This window comes from Argiope bruennichi, chromosome 6 (genome assembly GCF_947563725.1).
Source record: "Argiope bruennichi chromosome 6, qqArgBrue1.1, whole genome shotgun sequence".
Taxonomy (NCBI): domain Eukaryota; kingdom Metazoa; phylum Arthropoda; class Arachnida; order Araneae; family Araneidae; genus Argiope; species Argiope bruennichi.
Genome location: NC_079156.1, coordinates 76,690,202 through 76,713,351, shown reverse-complemented (window position 1 = coordinate 76,713,351; position 23,150 = coordinate 76,690,202). Strand labels below are relative to the sequence as shown.

The 23,150-nt window shown below is 25.9% G+C and overlaps 1 protein-coding gene across 5 annotated transcripts in view; it reads left to right on the top strand.

The window, feature by feature from the left end:
* Positions 1 to 216: 216 nt before the first annotated feature.
* The window catches only part of LOC129971471 (oxysterol-binding protein-related protein 8-like), a 242,769-nt gene continuing 219,835 nt past the window's right edge, over positions 217 to 23,150 (top strand). For 2 of the 5 annotated variants that reach the window (XM_056085270.1, XM_056085268.1), the window contains exons 1-4: positions 217 to 421; positions 6,447 to 6,486; positions 10,522 to 10,620; positions 15,752 to 15,832. In XM_056085270.1, the coding sequence (XP_055941245.1) occupies positions 410 to 421; positions 6,447 to 6,486; positions 10,522 to 10,620; positions 15,752 to 15,832 (232 nt within the window). In that variant the 5' untranslated portion in view covers positions 217 to 409. Of the gene's footprint in view, positions 422 to 4,089; positions 4,200 to 6,446; positions 6,487 to 10,521; positions 10,621 to 15,751; positions 15,833 to 23,150 lie in introns of all 5 variants that reach the window. The other 3 variants (XM_056085269.1, XM_056085272.1, XM_056085271.1) reach the window with 3 other exon arrangements.

Sequence of the window (23,150 nt, the reverse complement as noted above, 5' to 3'; positions counted from 1 at the left end):
TTCTTTTAGAAAAGAGAGTAGAAAATAGTTATATATAATAACAAGTGGTAAATATGACAAATTATATTTTAATTAATTATTCATGAATCAAATTTTTTTTTGAAATATAACTTCTAAATAAAAGCAATAATATCAGAGAAAATATATACCGCTTTCTGCAGTCGACAGCAAACACACAATTAAACTCTAAATACTTCTTTTTAATGTTTGTCAACATGACAGATAATTGTCTTAGGCTGGTACTTTATTTTTATGTCATTTAATAAAATATATATAAAAATATTTATGCCAAAAGTTTAGAATACTTCGTCACCATGTTTAGTATTTACCAGCTTTAGTAAGCACATATTACTCTCAAATTTGAGCTTTCAATAATAATCTTATTAAGAAATCATACTTGTAACCGAAAATGGAAGTCCCGGTAAGATTACTTATTAGATTCTTTTTTTTTTTTTTTTAAATATATTAAGATTATTAGAAAAAAATGTTTTTACATTGATCAAAGCAAGCAGCTTTATTAAATTCTTGATATTTTATTAAAATTTAAGAATATGAAGGCATTTTTAATAATGAAAACAATTAATCGTTCTTATATTTACAATGTTGCAGCTTATATGTTATATGAAAACATATACGAAATATTATAAAAATTTACTTCTGTAGCTATTTTTATGACAAAGCATAGTGATTTTAATATTATAATCAAAGTGATCTCAACTTGGAGTTGAAATTTTAATTAAGTAAGAATTTTTGTGTCATCGGATATGATGCAGGCTAGTATTTTACTCTAATTTTTGATTTTTATCTCTTTTGATTGTATATAAATAATAAATATGTCTTATAAACAATACATGTATATAAGGAGAGAGCGATAAAATAATATACAAGCATAAAAAAAAAGTAAAACCAGAACAGAAATAACAAGTAAAGTGAAAATTTAAAGTAAATTGGAGTAAAACAGAAAAATGATTTGATCTCTTGATTTCATTTCTTGTTCATCATTCATGAAGTTATTAAAATGTATATAGTCTCACATTAATGTATATATATATATATATATGTATATTTATGTAATAATATTTTAAAATCTAATTTAAATCTTAATTAATTTCCTAATTTTTATCTTAATTTAGCCCATATAAACTTCATTCTAAAACGGTCTCTTATTTCCTTATCCAATTCTTTTATTTAATTATTTTAACATGCACTTTATAAAACTGTTGGTCTCAGCATTTTCTCATATTTGAGTGAAGGGATAAAAATTCTTAACATTTGCAACATTCTTTTGAAAATACTTAAATTTTCCTTTCCTAAGTCTGCACATGTCAAAGAAATCCCTATTTAAATTTCACAGTAAAAATACCAAAGAGAAAATTTTTCGTCTCTTCTGCTCTTGTGTCACCATGTAGACTGATGGATTTTTTAACGATTTTATCTGTACAAATTATGCCTTTCACAATGGAATAAATTAAAATTTTCAAATTATCAAAAGTTTCTTCTATTTCGCCATGTAACTGCTAAAATATTTTTACTCATATATATATATATATATATATATATATATATATATATATATATATATATATATATATATATATATATATATATATATATATATATATATATATATATATAATTTATAAGCATGTAGTATATGTAGTATAATTTTTCAGATGCACGAAGGAAGAGGAAGAGAGTTTGGGAATAAAGTTACTGTTAGTTACCTCCCAATATTGTTCCACAATGGGAGGCAAGGTTTGTGTATGGGGACGAAGTTGGAATGTATTCTTACACGTCTGAAGATAAGAGCAAAATGGCAGAAATTTTCCACTTGAATGATTGTACTAAGATATTTTGATAGGGTTTCTTTGACTTGTGTTGACTTAGGAAAGGGAATATTAGGTATTCTTGAAAGAATACTGTAGACATTCTATACTGTAGGATTTTTATCCCTTTGCTTAGAATCAGTCCGACCAATAGAAAGAGCAGTCGAGTCAATTGTTAATCAAGTCTAATTCAAGCAAGTAGTCAAGTCAGATGTTAATCAATCTAGTTCAAGCAGGTAGCTGTGCAAAGGTTTTCTTTGAAGTATTGATCTCTAGAGAATTCTCCCTTGGTGGTTTTTGCCGTTGTGGTTGTTCCAGTGATCGGCTCTTATGTGCTACTGTTTACTTCAAATGCTGCTTATATGTTTCAGCTGTATTTTGTTTTTATGTATTTGTGGTTTCCTTAGAATAAAGGGGATTCATTCCTTATGGAGCTTATTGGACTCTTTCAACATGCACCCATTGGATGGATTCTTCCATAATTTTATTTTTTTGTCGAATTTCATAATTGTAGGTGTGGCTAACTATTTTGCAAATTCTGTCCTAAAATATCTTCCTTTTTTATGAATAAAGACACATTATGATATTTTTTCTTGTATATTGTTGATCTAATTACATAATTAGGGAAATGTTTATAAAGCTAAAGTCTGCTTAAACTTTATTATGTTAAAATTTACAAGCATGTAAATGATAGCAACTATTGTCTAAAAGTAAATTATAGACGTACAGCTACCTTTTTTTTTTTTTTTTTCACTACATCTTTTTTTTTTTGTATAAAGTGCTAAAACTTTTTTCTTTCATCAAGAATTTTAGAGTACAGAATTATTATTATTATTATTTCCTTATAGTTAAATTAAGATAAAGGAACATTTGAAGCTAATTTTTCAAAACATTCATTTATAAATTATCATGATACTCAAATCACTATTTCATATAATGTATTTATGCATTATTGCTTACTCTGGGAGAATTTAAAATGATTATGACAGAACATTTTCTAGAAGAATCTTTTTTATTAACTTATTTGCTGTAAAGTTCAACTTAGTAAGAAATAAAATTGTAAATTCTTTTAAAAGATTAGATTATTAAATTTGTATATATTTGATATATTCTATACCTACAGTTTCTGATTTCCTATGAGGAATTTTTGGCATAAATAATTTTTTCCCATTTTTTTATTAAAAAAATAAAATTTAGTGTATGAATTTCAGTTGCTTCTTTGTAGAAATTATATGTTCCTTCTCTTACTATTTTCAAATATTCAATTGTACGAATGTTAATTAATCTATAAGTTTGAAATTTATTCATAATCTTTTAAGAATCCAGCATAATAATGACTTTTCTCTTTGAGTATATGAAAGGCTTAATATGTAATATTAATTATGATCAGAAAATAGCATCCATTTTCTCTTGAAAATGTGCCAGAAATTTAAAAATGTAAATGAGGGAGTTATAAAAAGCATTTGAATTTTGTTTTAGTATTGCTGTTAAGAAATTAAAAATTTATTTAAAATTAGCGAAGAAATTAAGATATTTATAATATTATGAAAAGTTATTTACAAGTGGAAACATATCATTTATCCTAAATGATATTATATATGGAGTTTTTTTTTATTTTTATTTTCAAGCATTGTGTTCAATAAATTATGCTTCAATAAAATTATAAATGGCTAATATGAGTTGATGCAGGAGTCTATTTTGATAAATTAGGACATGGATGGAATGAAATTTTGCCTGATCTGATTACACAAAATTCACCAACAACATTTTTACAATGAGAAGTAGGAAAAAAATGCACAAGTTCAGAATTATTTTGTTATTGCGATCCTAGTAGTTTTATTTAGTTTTTTCTTTATTAGCTACACTACTTTTCTCTCTTAACAAATGTTGTTTTGTTCAATTTATGTAAGTAATATGTAATTCACTCTAGCTAAGAATTCCGTTCTTTTAACCAGTGAATAACTTTATTTTTTAAAAATAACTTTCCATTTTTGTAAAGCTTTATTACTGTTTGAGCAAAGATGGCCTGAATACTTATATTAGATAGCCTAAGTCTTATTCTATACTGTTTAAAAGTTTAAACTCAGAATTTGTCAATAAATAAGTTATTTTTTTAGCTACTGGGGCTCATATTTTGGAACTATTTTATTTAAAATCATATGTACCTATATTATCTATATACATTCGAATTCTTTTCAAAATTTTCTTTATAATGACTAATAAAGCTGATTCATTTCATAATAATTTTGAAAACATTATTTAGGAGGAGTTTTCATTTAGTTGTTTTAGTACCTGTTTCTGAGGCATTTCTGTCCTGCCTTTGAAGTTTCCTGTATCAGAAAGGATCCTCTTTAGACCAGTTTTTCAAAACATGTTAGTACCTTACCTTTAGTTAGTGTCTAGATATGGTAGTATCATCCCAAACACTTTACTTACCCCATCAGTTCCAATGCTTATAAATTTAATTCCATATTATTTTTTATCTAGTTTTTGAAAAAATGTCACCACCCTACTTTTAATTAGAACCTATGCAATGTAGTATTTTAGCTTTTTATTAATCTTATGAATGGTAAAGACTGAATTTTCTCTTCTATCTTTAATTTGGTATATAATAACATATTAGATCTGTAGCAGTAATTAGTAGCTATGTCTATGCATGGTATTATCTTAGTTTAAGGCTTAATTTTTACTAGTCAGATAGAATGATGGAAGATTTGTCCTTTCCAAGGGTACCTTTTTTTTTTTCAATCTTATTTTTTGGAGTGTGTTTTTAAGCCAAATATTAGTTATTTGATGATTTATTAGAAAAAAATTGTTTTTAATATTTAAAGACAACAAATAACAACATGAATTTTTTTACCAATAATTTCATATAGAAAAAAATATTTATGCCCCTGGGATTGTCAATATTTTTTTCTTTGTTGCCTGTTTCCCAAAAATGTCCTGATTCTTTGCTTTTAGTAATTAGTTTCTTTGTTTAGACTTAATTTTAAATAGAATGACATTAGACTGGATCCTCTTTTTCTGCATTTTAACCAGCATTTGTAATAATACCTTATCTTTAGATAGTAGCTAGTTTCTTTGCATGGTAATGTATTAATTAAGGAATAGCTTTATTTTCATTTGGAAAAGAATAAGATCATGTAGCACAGATTTATTACAGTTTTTTTCTATTTAGTCCATGCTTTTAAACTTGTTCTGAAATGTAATATTTTATATTTTATTTTTTACTATCATGTGCCAACATGATCTTGTTTTGGAAAGAATTGGAAAATATTTTCAACAGCAAGTGTTTGACAAATAAAAAAAGAATATCATATTCAAGCTATGAGCTCACTACTGGATTGTAGGGGAAACATGGATTTCCTTACATTAACCTTTTTATTTACCCTTAATTCATTTAATCAGGTATATTGTTAATATATTAACAGGCAGCAGTGTTCTTTTCCCAGTTTTCTCAAGGATTCAAAATATACAGTCCTCAATATATGCAGTCTTCTTTCTTAATATACACTATTTTTATACTAAATTTTATAACATAGTGAATTAAATCAAATATGCATTTTGCACCTTTTCCTTTTGCCAAATGTGACCAAAATTTAATTGGCTTATCCAATATCAAATTTCATTTAAATAACTTGTTGCCTATTTGAATAATCACCATAATTTATGCATGAATTTCTAAACGAACAGATAGTCAAACTTTTAATGGGTTTAGTACAAAAAATTACTTATATTTATAAGTCTGGTGATAAAATCATTTGTCAAATTTCATCCATCTACTTTGTCACATTTTTTAGTTACAATATTCACATACAATCAGGAATATTTTTTTATAGATGGATTCATCCAGAACTTGATACAAATTTTTAATTTTACAATGAAGATTGCATATCAATTTTCATCTGTGTAATTTTTAGTGTTTTTGAGTTATCTTGTACAGATATAGACCTTCTTTTTTTTTCTCTCCTTTTTTTTTTTTTTTTGTCTTTAGAATGTTTAAAATATGGAAATTTATCAAATCCCAAGTTATAAGTTTTTGGCAAACTGCAATACAATCTCTTTGCATGATTTCATTTATGAGAGCTAAGAGTTTTTTGAAAAGTGCATATATACTATACTTCAATAGCAACATGGAAATTAGTAGTTCTCAAAATCTATCATAATTAAATATTTGTAATGTGTAAATAGCACCTTTAGTTATATGATGTTTCTAAAATTGTAGGTTTAGAATTTGGAAAAAATAAGAATTTATGATTATTTTAATGATAATTTCCAGTGATAAGCCATTATTCATTGAAAAATATTTCCTGAATTTTGATGTCATGTTATGGACAATTTTACAAATTATCAGATAAATATACAAGATTGTAATAAATAATATATTCTAATTAAATGTGTAGCAGAATTCATGTTGGCACAACTTGGAATTTGCTTTTGGTAATTTCATTTTATATTACTTATTTTATTATTTGTAATTTATATAAATAATAAATATTTTTTTATTTGTAAATAATAATAAAAATCAGTGAATCAGTTAATAAGCTTATTTTTTAAAAAATGTAAATAAAAATATTTGAAGATTCTGATCAGTAAATTATTTTCTTTATTTCTTTATAGAAACACATAAAAACCATGCGTTCAGTTAGTTCTCCACCTGGTATGTATTGTATCGTATGCTTTACAGTTTAATATTTTTATTCCTAATAACTTTTTTTCAATAATTTCTATAAGTAGTTTTTGCAAATATAAAATTTACAAAAGCTATGTCTAATATTTTTTTAAAAAAATGTATAAAGTGTTTTTTAAAAATGTGTAAAATGTTTAAAGAAATTGATAACATTTAAAAAAAATCTTTCATGGTGAAATTTTAATCAATTGCTCTGATGCATAAAGTCTTATAGATGACACTTTTGCACTTCAAACTATAATGATAGTAATGGCATGTTATTATTATTAATACTAATAATTAACTGTACTTCTTTGTAATTTCTTTTGATACATACTTTGCTACTTAAATTTATTTTGCTCCCTGATATGCACTGCTCTGACTTATAAGCCATTTTTTTTATTTTCTTCTGTTTTAAATATTTCATTTTAATTAATTTTACTTTCTATTAAAACAGGAGTTAATTCCTGTTTTAAATATTTAGAATATAATACACATTCAAATTCTGTATTAAAAATAAAATTACTTTTTTTTTTCTTTTTTAAAATTAAGCCAGAAGCCATATCAGAAACTAAATTGTGTTATTCACTAGATGGACTCAGTCAAGTCTTGCTCATTACTTGTTATATTTCAGAGTTGATAGTAATGGTACCATTGAGCTATTGGAATCACATAGTAATGAACTGACACCTAATGAGTTTACAGAAATGCATGGGGAAATTGCTATGATATTTTTTGAAAACTAATTTTAATTAAATAATCAATTTAAATAATAATTAATATTTAATTCATAAATTGATTTTTAAGAAAAATTAAAAAAAATTAATACTGTAAAATAAATAAGTTAAAATTAATTAAAAACTTTTTCATAAATTAATTTTTATAAATAAATCCTCTCTTCACAAATTAATTAAAAATTAATTAATCCCCAGATACTCCCTAAAACAAATGACAGTTGCAAACATGTAGAAGTCACAATTCATTTGAAAATGAATTACAATCTTAGAAAAATAGATTAATAGAAAACATATTTAGCTAAAATTCTATTAAAAGAAAAATATAAGCTTGCTATAAAGAAACATTATAATAGAAAAAAAAGTGTTTTAAGTCATCAGACAAGTTTGTTAGATTGTATGACAGGATCAGAATAGTTATATATTTTTTGTTACATTTTTATTTTAAAATACTGTTTTATATCTATATATATGAAAAATACATATATTATTGCATACTCTTCTTTCAAATAAATTAACCCTTACCCCCCTTACCTCTATTTATTTTTAATTTGCATGCGTCTATTTGCAAAGTTAGATTTGGCTGATTCAATTTTTAGCTTGACATTTATTTATAATATAATTTCAAGATTATTACTCTATTCAATCGAATAAAAAAGAGATTCTTTAAGAAATGAATGTTAATTTATATGATAATAATTCAATTATCTCTATTTTATGACTTTTCATTTCATTAAAATTTTAATTGCTTACGTTAATCAGATTAATTTAATGAATGGTAGTTTTTTTCTTCTTCTTCATATATAATACATGTTAATGGCTATTAAGTAAATATATTTATCACTGAAATAGTTTTTTTATTCCACTTATCATACATAATTGTGAGTTATATGCAATTTATTTATGTTTGTATATTGCATAAAGGAACTATCACAATAATGAAACTATAAAGTTTATACATTTTATACATATTTCAATTGTATGTAGGGATTGCAATACCGGACCAAAATTTCAATACCGGTATTCGGTATTTTTTAGATCTTAATACCGGGATACCGGTTTTAATACCGGTATTAGAAATTTTCGAAAAAGAAAGAAAACACATGTGTTTCTTTTTTTTATTAGCCAGTTTTGTTAGAGAGTGTAAATATCACAAAAAATAATTTGTAACTTATAAATTATAACAGTATATAATCAAAAAAAGTAAAGAAACATCTTATTTATTTAAATCACAAAAAAAGTGTAAATATTACTATTCAGTTTGTGGTTCTATTACAAATTTTTGAAATGTAATCTAAACAAACGTAATGCATCCATTGTACTGTCATTAAGCCTGAAAAGTAATTTTGTGTAAAAATTACCAGCTGTCGAAAACGCTCTTTCGGCATCTACGCTAGTTGGTGGTACTGTTAGCAATGCGCGATATACTTTTTCCAAGTATTTACCTCTAAATCCCTCATCTTCAAATAAATCGATTTCTCGTCGGATGGTTTTGGATATAGCTGATTTTTGTATTGTATTTTGGTTCGTTGAAATTTTTTTATTTATCGCGAATTCTAATTTTTGTTCAAGAGACAATTCCTTTTCGCTATCGACAGTAGTGACATCATAATCTTCGATAATTGAACCGAATTCTGAATGTGGATAGGTTTGTGGGAAAAAATTTTTAAGAAACTTTACTTTAACTTAATTAGATTTGAATTGTTTATTTTCTTTTCTTCTTTTCATTTTCATTTTTAAAATCATTAGAATTATGTAAATACCATAAGACATTTTCTATTTCAGTATGCCTTTCTTCTGTGCGATTTTTCAATGTAATATATAATTCTTCAGATACTAATGTGTGCTGTTCTTTCAGTGACTGCAACATGAAATTTATTGTTGCATTAGCTGTTAATAAATTAGAATCTGTCCGACATAATGCCTCAATAGTCAGTTTTACTGGAAGTAGAGCTGATATAGTTCTGGATATTAAGTCGCATTCACTATCTGAAAAATTAATTTACAGGTTTTTTGCGATTATTGCTTTTTAGATTGGATTTCTCAGTTTCAAAAATCGTTCCATCATTAGGAGTAAACTGTTCCAATGTGTTTTAGAATTTAATATTAACATATATTTTGTTTTATTTTCAGTTATCATATATTTTAGTAATATATCCTTTTTATAGGGGAACGTTTAAATATTTTAAAAAAATTTTTGAACTTTATAAATTGTAGTAAGCAATTCTTGATAGGTTAATATTTCATCGTCATTAGCAATATCTTCTTCAACAATTACATTGTCATTATCTTCATTGTCAATATCACTCTCACTCTTACTCTTTTCAAAGTTAGAATCCGAAGTTTCTATATCCACAGTATTTGGATTCTTTTGCTCTTTATATTTTTGGTATAATACATCTATTACTCCTAATTGAATTTCATGTGCATAACACAACTGCTGATTTGCACCAATCAACTTTCCAACTTTTTTCATAATTGTTGCTCCATCAGTCGTTATAGATACAATATTTTCTTTCAGGGATAATCCATGTTTCGCTAATTTATATTTAAGCAATTAATTAAGCCATTAATTAGCTAATTAATTTCGCCCATTAGGGAGACATAAAAACAAAAACGTATACTATATTGCTATGTTCGCGATACCTGAACATATAGTGGAGACAATTTCTAGTAAATAAATACCAAAAAACCGGTATTTAAACTTGTGAATACCGGTATTGCAAAATTGTACAAATGGCTCAAAATACCGGTATTCGGTATCCCGGTATACCGGTATTGCAATCCCTAATTGTATGTCATTATTTTGTCACTATACTATATTTTTATTTTTAATTTAGATGTCGAATTTTTTAATTATTTTTGTATAAGTATTTTATGTAGCTGTTAAAATTATTATAAAATATATGTTTTATTGGTAAAAAATATAAATTTTAAATTGAAAAGTGTGAGTTTTTTTAATTATTATTAATAATTTGAAAATATGTAGAAAACATTCTTATAATGTGCTCCCAAAATTATTGTTGTATATGCTGTGAAAACAGTTTGTAAATTTAAGTAGAAAAGATTTCTTAGTGATTATTAGAGCAGAACCTTTTCATAAGTAATATGAAATTTTTGTTCCCATTTTGTAGAAATTTAACAAATTTTAAATATGTATTATGTGAACTCTTTTTGAAAAAATCCAATGAATGTTTATAGAATTTAATTTTAAACCGTTTTCTTGTATTGTATTAACTAATTTAGATTATATACTTGACTATTCTAACATTTATTTAAACATTTTTGGTAGGCATGCCTCCTCTGACAACTTCTAATACTGAACCTACTAAAATTCCTTCCTATAATAAACCTTTATCTTCTGTTGATTCTAACATCAAACAAACAAAAGGTAGGTTTTAGTTTTAGTGTGATTACTTTAATGATTAAAAAATTATTAAGTTTGTATATGAATCATGCAGTTTGCTAGAATGATGGATTTTTGTGAATTAGTTTAGTACAAATTTTTTATATTATGGAAAAGAAACTATTTTTATTCATCAAATGGCCAGAGTAGAATATTTCATATTTAGCTGTAGGTTTCAAAGTTGCTGAATTTCCCAGCATAGAAATAAGTTTCTCATTAGTTTTATGAATACATATTCAGTGATATACTGACAAAGAAGCAAGTAAAGTCTAGATGCTGTCGTCACTAGGCTTAAGAATCATTAGGAAGACAAAACAAATAATTTTTGTCATTTTTTAAAAGATGAGATTAAGTGTCATTTGTTCTTGCTAAGTTACATTTGGTGCCAATGAAAGGCAATAAAATCATATTATTGCCCAATGCTACTATTTTGCTATGTTTCTGAATGTTTTATATACATTAATTTGAGACAACAGTTATATTAAAACGCTAAGAAACTCTGTGCTCACTTATTTAATATATTTGAAGAACATAAAAAAGATGAAATGGCAGTTATTAGCATTAGTTATATTGAAAAATTATAAAACATAAATAGTGAATTCTTGTAAGATATTTTGAAATAAAATGTGCAAGATATTTGTTCAAACAACAAGCAGCAAAAATTTTAAATAATTTTGTTTCAACTGAAGCAATTATTTTATATTTAATTACAATAATAACTGAAATTCTTATACAATTTTTCATTTTTTAGAGATGTATCTGTTTTTTGGGAGTAGTTGCATGCCAGTTTTAGAATTTCATTGCCCAATTGCCAAAATAATAATTCTATTTATAAAATAAAAATGTAATTGATTTTATTTGTTAGAATTTTCAATAAGAGCCATAATTACAAAATAATATAAGGGTACAGTTTGCTACAACTTAACTGTGACCTCACTATATGTAGACATCAGATAACCTATGAAGTTAGTGAAATCTAGTATGAGAGGCATAAAGTCTTTTTGAATTGTTAAATAGTAAAGAACAAAGAGTAGCAGATGACAACACACAGCCTCTAATATCAAGCAATTTCAAATCAAAACTCTCTTATATAGCAAATGCTTTAAACTGGATGAGTGAAGGTGTTTAATTTTGGAAAACCAGTAGCAATTTTCCATCAGAGCCTTGCAATTTTGCATTGATGTACTTTACGAATAAAGAAAAGTCTGAAACACCCTTTAAGTGAAACTACTGTAAGCACTGAGTTTCTTTTAAATCATTGAGTAACATATCCCCCTTTTGTTCAGTGTGATGGATTGGATATTCTTGTTGTGTACTTTGTGCGTTACAAGCGCTTATCTGTATGACTTTAGAGGACTGAGAGATTTTCTGAAAACTTTCAAAGGATGTATGAGCATATATTTGTTTAGTATCCATCAGCTAATTAGGATTCTCTTTAGTATATTGGCTGAAGAAGATGGGCTGTGATTCTGGTTTTTGAAGGATAGGAAATTTTTCTTATCTTTGAAAGAGAAACTCATGTATTCCAATATTCTGAAATACCTGAACTGGAAAGATTTTAGGAATGATAGGTTAAAGTTTCTTTAAACCATTTTGCAATAGGAAAAATATATCTCAAACCATACAGTTCCAATTTTTCAGGCATTCTTCCTTTGGGCAATACAATTCAATAGCAATGAATAAGTCAATGAAAGGTTATATAATATATTTGAAAAATCAAGGCATATTAAAATTGGTCCACGAGTTATAAGAAAATTCTAAACGATTTGAATAGAAGTTTTGATGAATATTAAAAAATGTGTTTCAAGAAAAATTATTTTGCATAAATAAATTCAGCAATTAATAAATCCAGAAAAAAAACTTTTTTTCACCCCTCCCTATTTCAAAATGTTTAATTATTTTCGAAAATTTAATGCATTTTAAGTGAAGAATGTTATTACAAATAACCTGAAGTTCACTGCTTTTAAAAGTTTTATTTCTATAACTGAATACAAGTAATTTAGTGTTCTTTAAATAGTCCAGTAAATTATTACAGTAAACAGTGTAGCATCAGATAATAAACTATTCATATATACCTCTTTCTAGTATTGGCACACTTGTGCAATATTACAAATAATATTTTCTGTTCCAATTTTTAAAAAAAAAAAATAATGTGTGAAAATGTGAAAAAGAATTTCCCTTGGGAAACTGTTAAAGTTAGTCATTTTTGACTCCCTTTATGTTTTATTTATGTACTTTATATGATATTTAAAGGAATACATAACTAAATAAATTTTTATTATTTTGGAAATTTCTTCCAACATGCTTGTTCTTTCTGGATTTACGATATTTTTCATAGCAGATTGAAATCACTTTAACATTAAAGAATTTGACATTAGTGTTGACTGCTTTAAATTTTCTGAAACACAGTTTACAAATAAGTATGAAAACATTTATCAGAACCAAATACTAATGAACATTATATTTTATTTAAAGCTCAGCATAATGGGTTGAAAAAAAAATTCTGTGCTGAAATTATATTATTTCAGACTCCTGTTTTGAATAAGATAATTTTAATAAACTACTGAAAATGACAGATAAAAAATAGCAGTATGGTCATCAATACAGTAATGAAGATTGATAGAGAAATAAGCTGTAATTTTTTATTTCTCCATGATATTTTTATGAAACATATTATATATAGGGATTGGATATATTGGACCAAAAATTCAATACCGGTAGTAGAAATTTTAAAAAAGAAAGAAAACACAGGTGTTTCTTTGTTTTATTTGCCAGTTTTATTAGAGAGTGTAAATATCACAAAATATAATTTGTAACTTATAAATTATAGGAGTATATAAAGAATCACAAAAATGTAAAGGAACATTTTATTTATTTAAATGACAAAAAAGTGTAAATATCACTACTCAGTCTGTGGTACTATTAAAATTTTTTGAAATGTGATCTTAAAAAACATAATGCATCAATTAAACCTGGAACGTCATTTTGTGCAAAAAGTACCACCAGTCGAAAATGCTCTTTCGGCAACTGTGCTAGTTGGTGGTACTGTTAGCAATGTGCGATGTACTTTTGCAAGTATTTACCTCTAACTCCCTCATCTTCAAATAAATCGATTTCTCGTCGGATGGTTTTGGATATAGCTGATTTCTGTATTGTATTTTGGTTTGTTGAAATTGTTTTATTTTTCGCTAATTCTAATTTTTGTTCAAGGGACAATTCCTTTTCACTATCAACATTAATGTCATCATAATCTTCGATAACTGTACCAAATTCTTCAGAATGTAGATAGGTTTGTGGGTAAAAAATTTTAAGAAAATTTACTGTAAACTTGATCAGATTTGAATTGGTAGTCTCTTTTCTTCTTTTTCATTTTCATTACCATTATAATTATGTAAATACCGTAAGACATTTTCTATTTCGGTATGCCTTTCTTCTGTGCGATTTTTCAATGTAATATATAATTCTTCAGATAGTAATGTATGCTGTTCTTTCAGGGACTGCAACATGAAATTTATTGTTGCATTAGCTGTTAATAAATTAGAATCTCTCTGACATAATGCCTCAACAGCCAGTTTTATTGGAAATAGAGCCAATATAGTTCTGAATACTAAGCCGAATTCACTAACAGAAAAATTAATTTGCAGGTTTAAGTCGATTATTGCTTTTTGGATTGGATTTCTCTGTTTCAAATATCGTTCCCTCATCAGGAGTAAGCTGTTAGGTGTGAAAAAAAAAATTCTAGTAAATACCAAAAAAAAGGTATTTAAACTTGTGAATGCCGGCATTACAAAATTGTACAAACGGCTCAAAATACCGATATTCAGTATCTCGGTATTGTAAATTTAATTATATATTTGCAACATAATATGTATTAATAATTTTTTTAAATTAATTTCTTTGTCAGTGTATTTCTTTTAAGTTTTCTTTAGCCATAAAAGACACTTATGCATAGTCTTAACTATACATAAGTGTTTTTAGTAAGAAAATGATAATAAACATTTTATAGATTTCATTTATTTATAAATGAACATTTTATAGATTTCATACATTTTGCTGACTATGAAAATTGCTTCTTTAGAATATCCTCATAAAGTGCATGAATGAACTATTTAATTCATTTAATTATCAATAATATATAAAATAGCTCGTAATATTCATCAATAACATATAATTTCAAAATTAATGTTGGACCATTAATTGATTCAATATTGATTTTTGAAATCAAATGCAATGGAAAATTATTTTCCATTTTTTTTAATGTGGTTTTCCTATCGTTTTATTCTTAATATTGTATAGTATTGTTTTACCATTATTTTAATTGCTTTATTATGCAATAACCTTTTTATGCCATTAAATAATAATTGTAATTAATATTTTCATTTCTAATGTACCCACAAAAGTTTTTTTTTTTTTTTTTTTTTTTTTTTGTGTGTGTGTGTTATTTTACCAAACTGTTTATTATTTTTCAAAAATTAATAACAGTTTGAACACTTTTTGACACATTTTGTATTTTGTTTTAGTTTGTAGTCTTTTATGTATTAATTCTCTTAGAATGTTTTACTTATATAAAATACTTATATAAATTAGCTATAGCTTTTCTCAAATTATTGTGCATGATATGTAATCACAATTTCTTGTTATAAAATACCTTTGCTTTTATTCTTCCTATTTCAGAACTTATATGTATGTTACTTCATCAGAACTTTGTTTTCATTTGAACCTTTGTTTCTGACTTACAGCATTTTGATATAACAGTGATAATGTACGAAACACTCTTATTAATATTTTGGGCTTGAAATGAAATCTACTTTTCACAAATTCATTTTCATTATTGATATAAAATTTGTATAATATGTGCTAATTATTGAATTTTTTAATGTTTTGATTATTATTTGTGATTTTACATGATACTATGCAATTGTGTCTTGAGTATATGACTTCAATTTCGCAAAAGTGATTCTTTTTACATATTACACAGTAAGAATTAAATCTCTTAAGCATTATACAATTCAATAGGCAGTTTTTTATTAATGCATATGTTGTTTTACTCGAACAATTTTTTGTAAGTTTGGCTAATTTAATAGAAGATAATTGATGATTAATTATAACTTTTCAGATTGCAGACGTAGACATACAAGTGTCCTTGTACCAAGTAGTTCTTATATTTCTGAATTATCTTCTTCTCCTATATCTCCTGGTAAGTTATGATGCACTAACAAAATTCCACTTTGTTAAGATGTATACTATTAAACTAAACAATAAAAGATATTAATAGACTATTTTTTTATTTACATAAATAATTGTATCATTCTCCGCATCTAATTGAATTCTTAATTTTCTGATGTATAAATATAAAATTTTTATAAAAGTTATAATTTTTTTCAATTACATAAGACTTTATGAATGTCTAAAGCTTATGTCTTATACTTGTGAATGCTTATAGCATTAAACATAGCTTCATTGATAATTAAATTTATAGCTTTGTGTAACATATCACAAAATATTTCTACATAAGCATATCTTATATCTTTGTTGTTTGTATATGTTTTGAATGCTTTAAAAATATTTTTAAGTATGATCTACTAAAATATTTTATATAAGAAAAATTTAGATTTAGCATTATCATATTAATTCTCTGTGGAGCTTTATTTATTGGGAAAATAAAGTTTACATGGACTAACAAAACTATTCAAAAATGAATTAAACCTGTTAACATTCACAGATTTTGAAACTTTTAAAACATTAATAAAAGTGCACGCTTTGAAGTTTCTTCATGGCATTTTCCCTTTGGTATCATATTTCCTATTATGTTGAGATTGAAATTCTTAGAATTTATGTACTCAATCATTGAATGAACATGTAAGAATAGAAGCCATTTGAGTGAATTGCTGTATAAGTAAGTTTTCAATTTCTCTAATATTAGAATAATGATGTTGTGCTTAATTAATAACCCCAATTCAAGTAAGGAGATATATCTACTCGTGAGAGTGTCAGCATAATGTAGTCTATTTTGCACTTTTCTCAAAACATGCTTCTTTTCTGTGAAGGTTTGGTTTGTCTGCTTAGCAAAATGTCAAAGTAATGGGATGAGATTTTCCTAATGACATGTTGCAATGACTGTTGTTTAGTTCATCCTAAGAGCTGTGACTGGGCTGGTTTATTTTTTGGGCTTTTAGTTCTACCATATAGCACCACAAGTATATGGATGAACAGCTGTTGTATAAACGAGCAGATTCTTACTCCCCTTTGTGGATATGGTTGTACATGGGGAATAATTGTGTCTATAGTTCACTTGTGGATATAGTTATATGATAACGATGGTGTTACATAGTTAGTGTGTCTTTTACTGATGATGGGTCATACTTTTTGCTGGGGCTGTAATATATGAATACATAATTGGAAGACTAATTTGTATTGGCCACAGACCCTGAATTTGCTATTAACCATGGCTTAGACATACAGATAATCTTGAGCCAGAAAGGATGGGGTTTTTATTTTTTGTGATGACTATTTTATTTATTCCTCAAATTGAACCTAAAATGTAAGGATGGAAAGCAGTCCAAGTATGCTAGTATTTGATTCCTTTGGTTTCTAGTATAAAATTATATCTATCATCTATACAATTTGTAGTACCCAACTCAGTTTGCTGGTTCTTGCATATTGTCAGTGGTGCTGTATTGGGACCTACTGCTCTTGAGATAAAGGCCCGTGTATTGACCATTTATAGCTATTTTGTTAAGACGTAGATTTATATCTCTCTACAATGATCTATTATTCAAAGTATCTGAATGCTAGCAAAAAGTTAGAATATATTATGTTGGTTTTTATAGTGATACAAGCCCATTAAATAGCCACTTTGAAGATAGATGATGAAAAGTTGCTTTGCAACTAAGCAAGTTCTTGTATTTTCTATTGATGAGTAATGCTGATATTAGTTGGTGTAGGGACCTATCACTGATGATGGGTTGTATCTCCTTATCAGGTTTCTTCAATAAGATATTCATAATGAAGTCTATTTTGCATAGTTTGCAATACTCAAAATATTATTTACAGTGATTTAGCCATTTTTTTTCAAGAAGTCTTAGTGACAGGGTGATTTTTTTTCTACTTCTTGTTGTATTTAAATATGATTGTTATAGTGTTAGTAGGTGAAAATCAAAAATATAGGGAGTCCCAGAGTTGTTGAAAACTGCAAAAAATTAATAAAAAAATTACAAATGATGTTTTAACTATGGATTTTTTTTCAAGTGAAAGCTCATTCTTAAAAGGTTTTTTTTTTTTTTTTTTTCCATATAGGTAAGGCCAATTAAATACTTTCTTTAAATATCTTTAAAACTGTTCTGTTTTCACTCTGCACACTTATATCAAATTAAAGAGTGTAAAATTCTTTACGTTTTCAAGCTTTTATTTTTCTTCAAGTTTTAATATTTTTGCAAATAATGGTTATAAACTATCTTTTCATTTTCTCTAATTTTTGACTCCCTAGATCATCAAATCGGCCTGTTATCTACATGAATAATAATAAAAAAAAAAACTTTTAAGAATGTGTTTACAATTTTTAAAAAATGCATAATTGAAACATCATTTGTTATCTTTTTATTAGTTTTTAGCTTCCAAGAACTCTGGGACTCCCTATATTTTTGCGATTTTCACCTATGAAATGTCGTTTGGAACCCTATGTTTTGTGGTGATTCTTCATCCTCTTGATGCTTACTATCACCCCTCTGAATTTGTCGGTCGAATTCGGCAACACCCTGTATATATGTGTGTGCAAACTTTGAATGATTGTTCTTTCAATGTTACTAAGCAAAATCAAAATACAAATTTGAAGTTGAAGATGTTAAAAGTTAAATGTCATGCTATTACCTGTAAAGGTGGTTGCATGAATTACATTGGATATTAGCTTTTGTGATGTCTGAGAAAACTTTTCACATTAATTGTTTCAAAGTGAGTGCTGACATTGCAAAGATGGAACCAAAATTAAATGTAAAGATATGACAATAATTATTAACAAGAAAAAAGTATGGTGTCTAGATACTACAAATTTAAAAAGAAGTGAAGGAACATCAGAAGGAGTCTCAGAAAATACAAAGCTAAGAGGAAATATATGTTGTCAAAAATTGTAATTTTGAAGTTGATTTGATTAAATATAGATCAGTGCAATAAATTTTGACAAATTTATAAAAAGAAATAAAATATTATTTGATGAAATTGTTGCTGCTCTGCTCTTACTTTTTGAAAAGTAAAATAAGTTTTTTTTAATACATTAAATACATATCTTAAAATATATTTTTAATTTTTTTTCTAACCTTTTAGCAAAATAAATAGTAATCATATAAGTGAGAACACAAAGTTTCATCATCTCATTAAATACTATATTGCCAATGAAATTAAATAAATGAATAATGAAATCAAATGGAATGTGAATGATACAATAAGTAAAATATTATTAATTCTACTACAACGTCTCACTGAAAAACAACCATTAGAAAGACAAGTGATATACCAAATGGATACATTATTAATTTAAAAATGATAAAATATGACAGAAATTAGGCAAAACAAGAAAAGAAAATACATCAATTTTAAAGTCTATTTTTAAAGGTAATTTACTATGCACACATATTAAATGGTATTTATTCTACATAATAAAACAAAAATGGGAATGTCAAAAAATTGTACATTAACTTTAATGTTCTCAAAAATCTATAGGTGATAAATGTGATTAAATAATAAAAGAAAAATATATAATATTTAGATTTTTTAATTGAAAATGTTGCTAAATTAATTTTAAAAAATGTATTTGAAAAATCAAAGAATAATTGAAAATAGAATAGATGTTATTAAAACAACTAAATTTTTAAATTTTAAGATGGTGAAAAAGTAATTTTTGTGGAATGATGTATTTTAAAAGTGACCTAGAAAAACATTAAAATGTAATAATGTAATTAATTCTCCTTAATGCTAGAGAACAGGTGTGCCAAATTTCAGTTGAACTTTTCAAGGGTATCTGGTGTTCTATAAGGTTCAAACAAACAAACAAGCATTCAAGTTTCTATGAATAGATGACTGAACAAATTTTTTCTGTAAAAGTTTAATATATCATTTGAAGTATTTTATAAAATGTTTATTAAATTAAAAAAAAATCAGCAAAAATTCATTGTCATATATATCTTTTATATTTTTATAAGCTTACAAAACATATAAATTTGTTAAGATAAATGTTTGTTATTCATTTCAAGTGTAGAATACAGACTGACTAAAAATTTATAAACTGATAGTAATAAGAGATAAAAATATCTTTGCATTTTGAATTTGTATCACAGTGTAAAAATATTTTTATCTCTTATTACCATCAGATGAGAAGAGATGATTCATACTGCCAGGGGTGTTTGTGCTCCGGGGAAACCCCGGAATTCCGGGGATTTTGAACTTCGATACCCGGAAATTCCGGGGATCGTCGTTCAAAAGGAAGTAGGAATAATAGTGAATTATTTATTTTGATCTGGGTAATTTTGTTTGCTTTGAAAGCAGAAAACGCAAGGTCAGTGTGTGTCTTGAAAACTTTTCCTTTCTTTCTCCAAAGGCAGTGATAATGCGTGAAAAGGGGGAAAAAAAAAACTTCTTTTTTGTTCTTTCCTTATTGCGAGTTATGACTCATTCCCCCGGTTCTCGGACATTCTCTTCTGGATTCTTTTCGGCAAGTAGGCGCGGTAGAAAAAAAGGGAGAGACTTCGTTCGACCAGATGTGGATCACGTGACCTGGGTTCAAAGGTCTTAATTTTGCAAAAAAAGTAATTAATTGAACTTTTATAATTAGGTCATTCAATACTTCATAATCGTAATTTTTCATTTCTCCCTCCCCCCCTTCTCGAAACTCCAAAATGTCGGTAGTAAGTCCGTAAAAGTTTCAGGGGATTTTTTGGGGTCCCACAAACACCCCTGTACTGCAATAATGATGTTTGGATTTATTATCATATTTTAAATATAATGATATTATATTGAGTTTTCTTTTAGACTTATTTTTCTTATAGTAATTGAGCGATTTACTGTTTTGGTTATGCACTATATATGCAATACTTCCAGTACTTTCTTGATTTGGAATTTGGAACAAAATGTTTCCTTACTTCATTATTGTTTGGTCTATTTTTTTAAAAATTAAATTAACTTTCGTATATGGAATTAAAAGCTAAATTATATATTTTCCATTTATTAATGACCTCAGAAATACCTTTGCATTCATATCACATCCCCCCACTCCAAATTGTTTAATTATGTGTAATTTATTTATGTTAGGAATCTTATTGCAATAATAAGAAAATAATAATATTTCATAAAATCAACTTCTTTAACTTATTGAATTGGAGTATAAATGGAAGAAGCTAGTTGGTTATTTCTTCTCAAAATGAACTTTAGCAACATGAATCATGTGAATTGTGATGAATCTCAGAGAATGAATTCCTTGTATGGCGGTGCATCTTGCTGCACTCTAAAACTGTCATGCAACACTTTTCTTCCTGGTATTGGATTGGCATAAAATTTCTTTAAATGAGCAGCCCCCCCCCCCTGCCTCTTGTTTCCAGATTATCATTTAAAAATATTTTATTTTCCACAATACTATTTGCAGATTTTGTTAATTTAAATTTTGAAATTGTTTTGCTCTTTTTTTCTTCGTTATCCTGCAATAATTAAAGGTGATTTTCTTTTTTTTAAAATAAAAGTTTTTTTCTTTTATTATATATATAAAAACTCAAACAGCAGTGCAATTTCTTCTTGAATATTTTTCTTTTTTGATAGATTTGTTTCCTTTATTTTGAATTTTAAATGGCCAAGAAAATGAAACTAAGATGGTACTGCAGTTTCATTCAGTCAAGGGCTATCCTGTTTTTCTTGGTTAAAGAAATCTGATGAAAAGTATTTGAATCATATCTTAGTGCCATTTAATTTTGACAATTGCCATTTAATCTTAATTTGACAATTATAATTTTTTTTCCTCTCCTCTTCCCAGGTAAAGCTTGAAATGTTTTCTTATATTTTCATTCATATCTACAATATAAATTATAAATATAAAATATTTCACACTTTAGGAAATATTTACAGCTAGAAACAATCGTGCTTATTAAAATGATATTCATCACTAGAGCAACAAAATGTTGATACAAACTACAAATCTGTATTTTAATTATCATGTCTGTCTGTTATAAAATACCAAAACTTTTATTGTAAGTCCCTTTTTTGATGAAGTTTCATTGAAGGAAATTATCCTATATATTAAACATAATGTACTAAACGTGCTTTGCAATATTTGGTGACTGGTTTAAGATAAAATATTATGGAATGATATTTTGATAACTCATCATCAGGAGGAAAATATAATGATAACTTCAGTATAAATTTCAGTATATTTAGAGAATTTAAACAAAAAATTCTACAAATTCTATAAGGGCTAAATAATATGAATATAAATGAATTGAATAACTGTCAATTAAAATTAGAAATCACTGCAAGAAACACCTAAAATTATAATAAATACATGAATCTGACCTAATTCTATACTTACAAATAAAATGAAGAAACAACTAGATTTTTCAATAGATTTTTAATATTCCTGTAGCTTATTTTCAGTTTCAAAAATTTCATTTCTTGTTTATAATTTTGTCAAGTACTATGCTTTTATTTATTGTAAAAACAAAATAAACCATTTTTGGAATCTTAAATGTATTGATTTTAATACATAATAATTTTTAAAAAATTCAAAAATTTTTGGGAAAACAATGATTTTGGATTTGAAGAAGGGGCCATTATCTGCTATCAAATGCTCTACAACTTCACTATATACTTGATGCAATTCTACTATTGGAGAAATATTTCTTGAGTATAAGGTAAAAATAACAGTAAGGTTATTATATGCACATACTTTAAATTATTAATAAAAGTTGAGATTTAGACAAAAATTTTATCTGTATAGATAAAATTTTATTCTTTAGTATTTTCTTTTAGATCTTTATAATACCTACTAGTTTCTTCTTTAGTTTTACAATACGAGTTTCTTTTTAGGTCTTCAATAATTGAAATTGATTTTTAAAGAATGCAATTATTAAAGGAATATTTAAGAAATTTTACTGTTTAACATTTTTAATAAAATATAAATTTCTTTTTCAATTTCATTATTTTTTCACAATGATGTTTTAATGCCATTTATAAGATATTACAATTTTGAATATTTTTGATAAAAAATGAACTAAATATTGGAAATAATAAGGATTTTGTATGAAAAGTACTTCATTTGTGGCAAAGTAATTATTGTTTAGTCATGTTTATATTTACACTTATGTTGGAAATAAAAAAAATCTCCCCAAGCGTGTAGCAAATACATGCAACACATTCAAGATTAAAATATAGCAAGTAGCAAAATATGATGCTTTTTCATTGAATTAAATGTAGCTTAATAACAAATTAACTAAATTAAATAAATTAACTAAAGCAAGTTATGAAATATTATTTAACATTAAAAT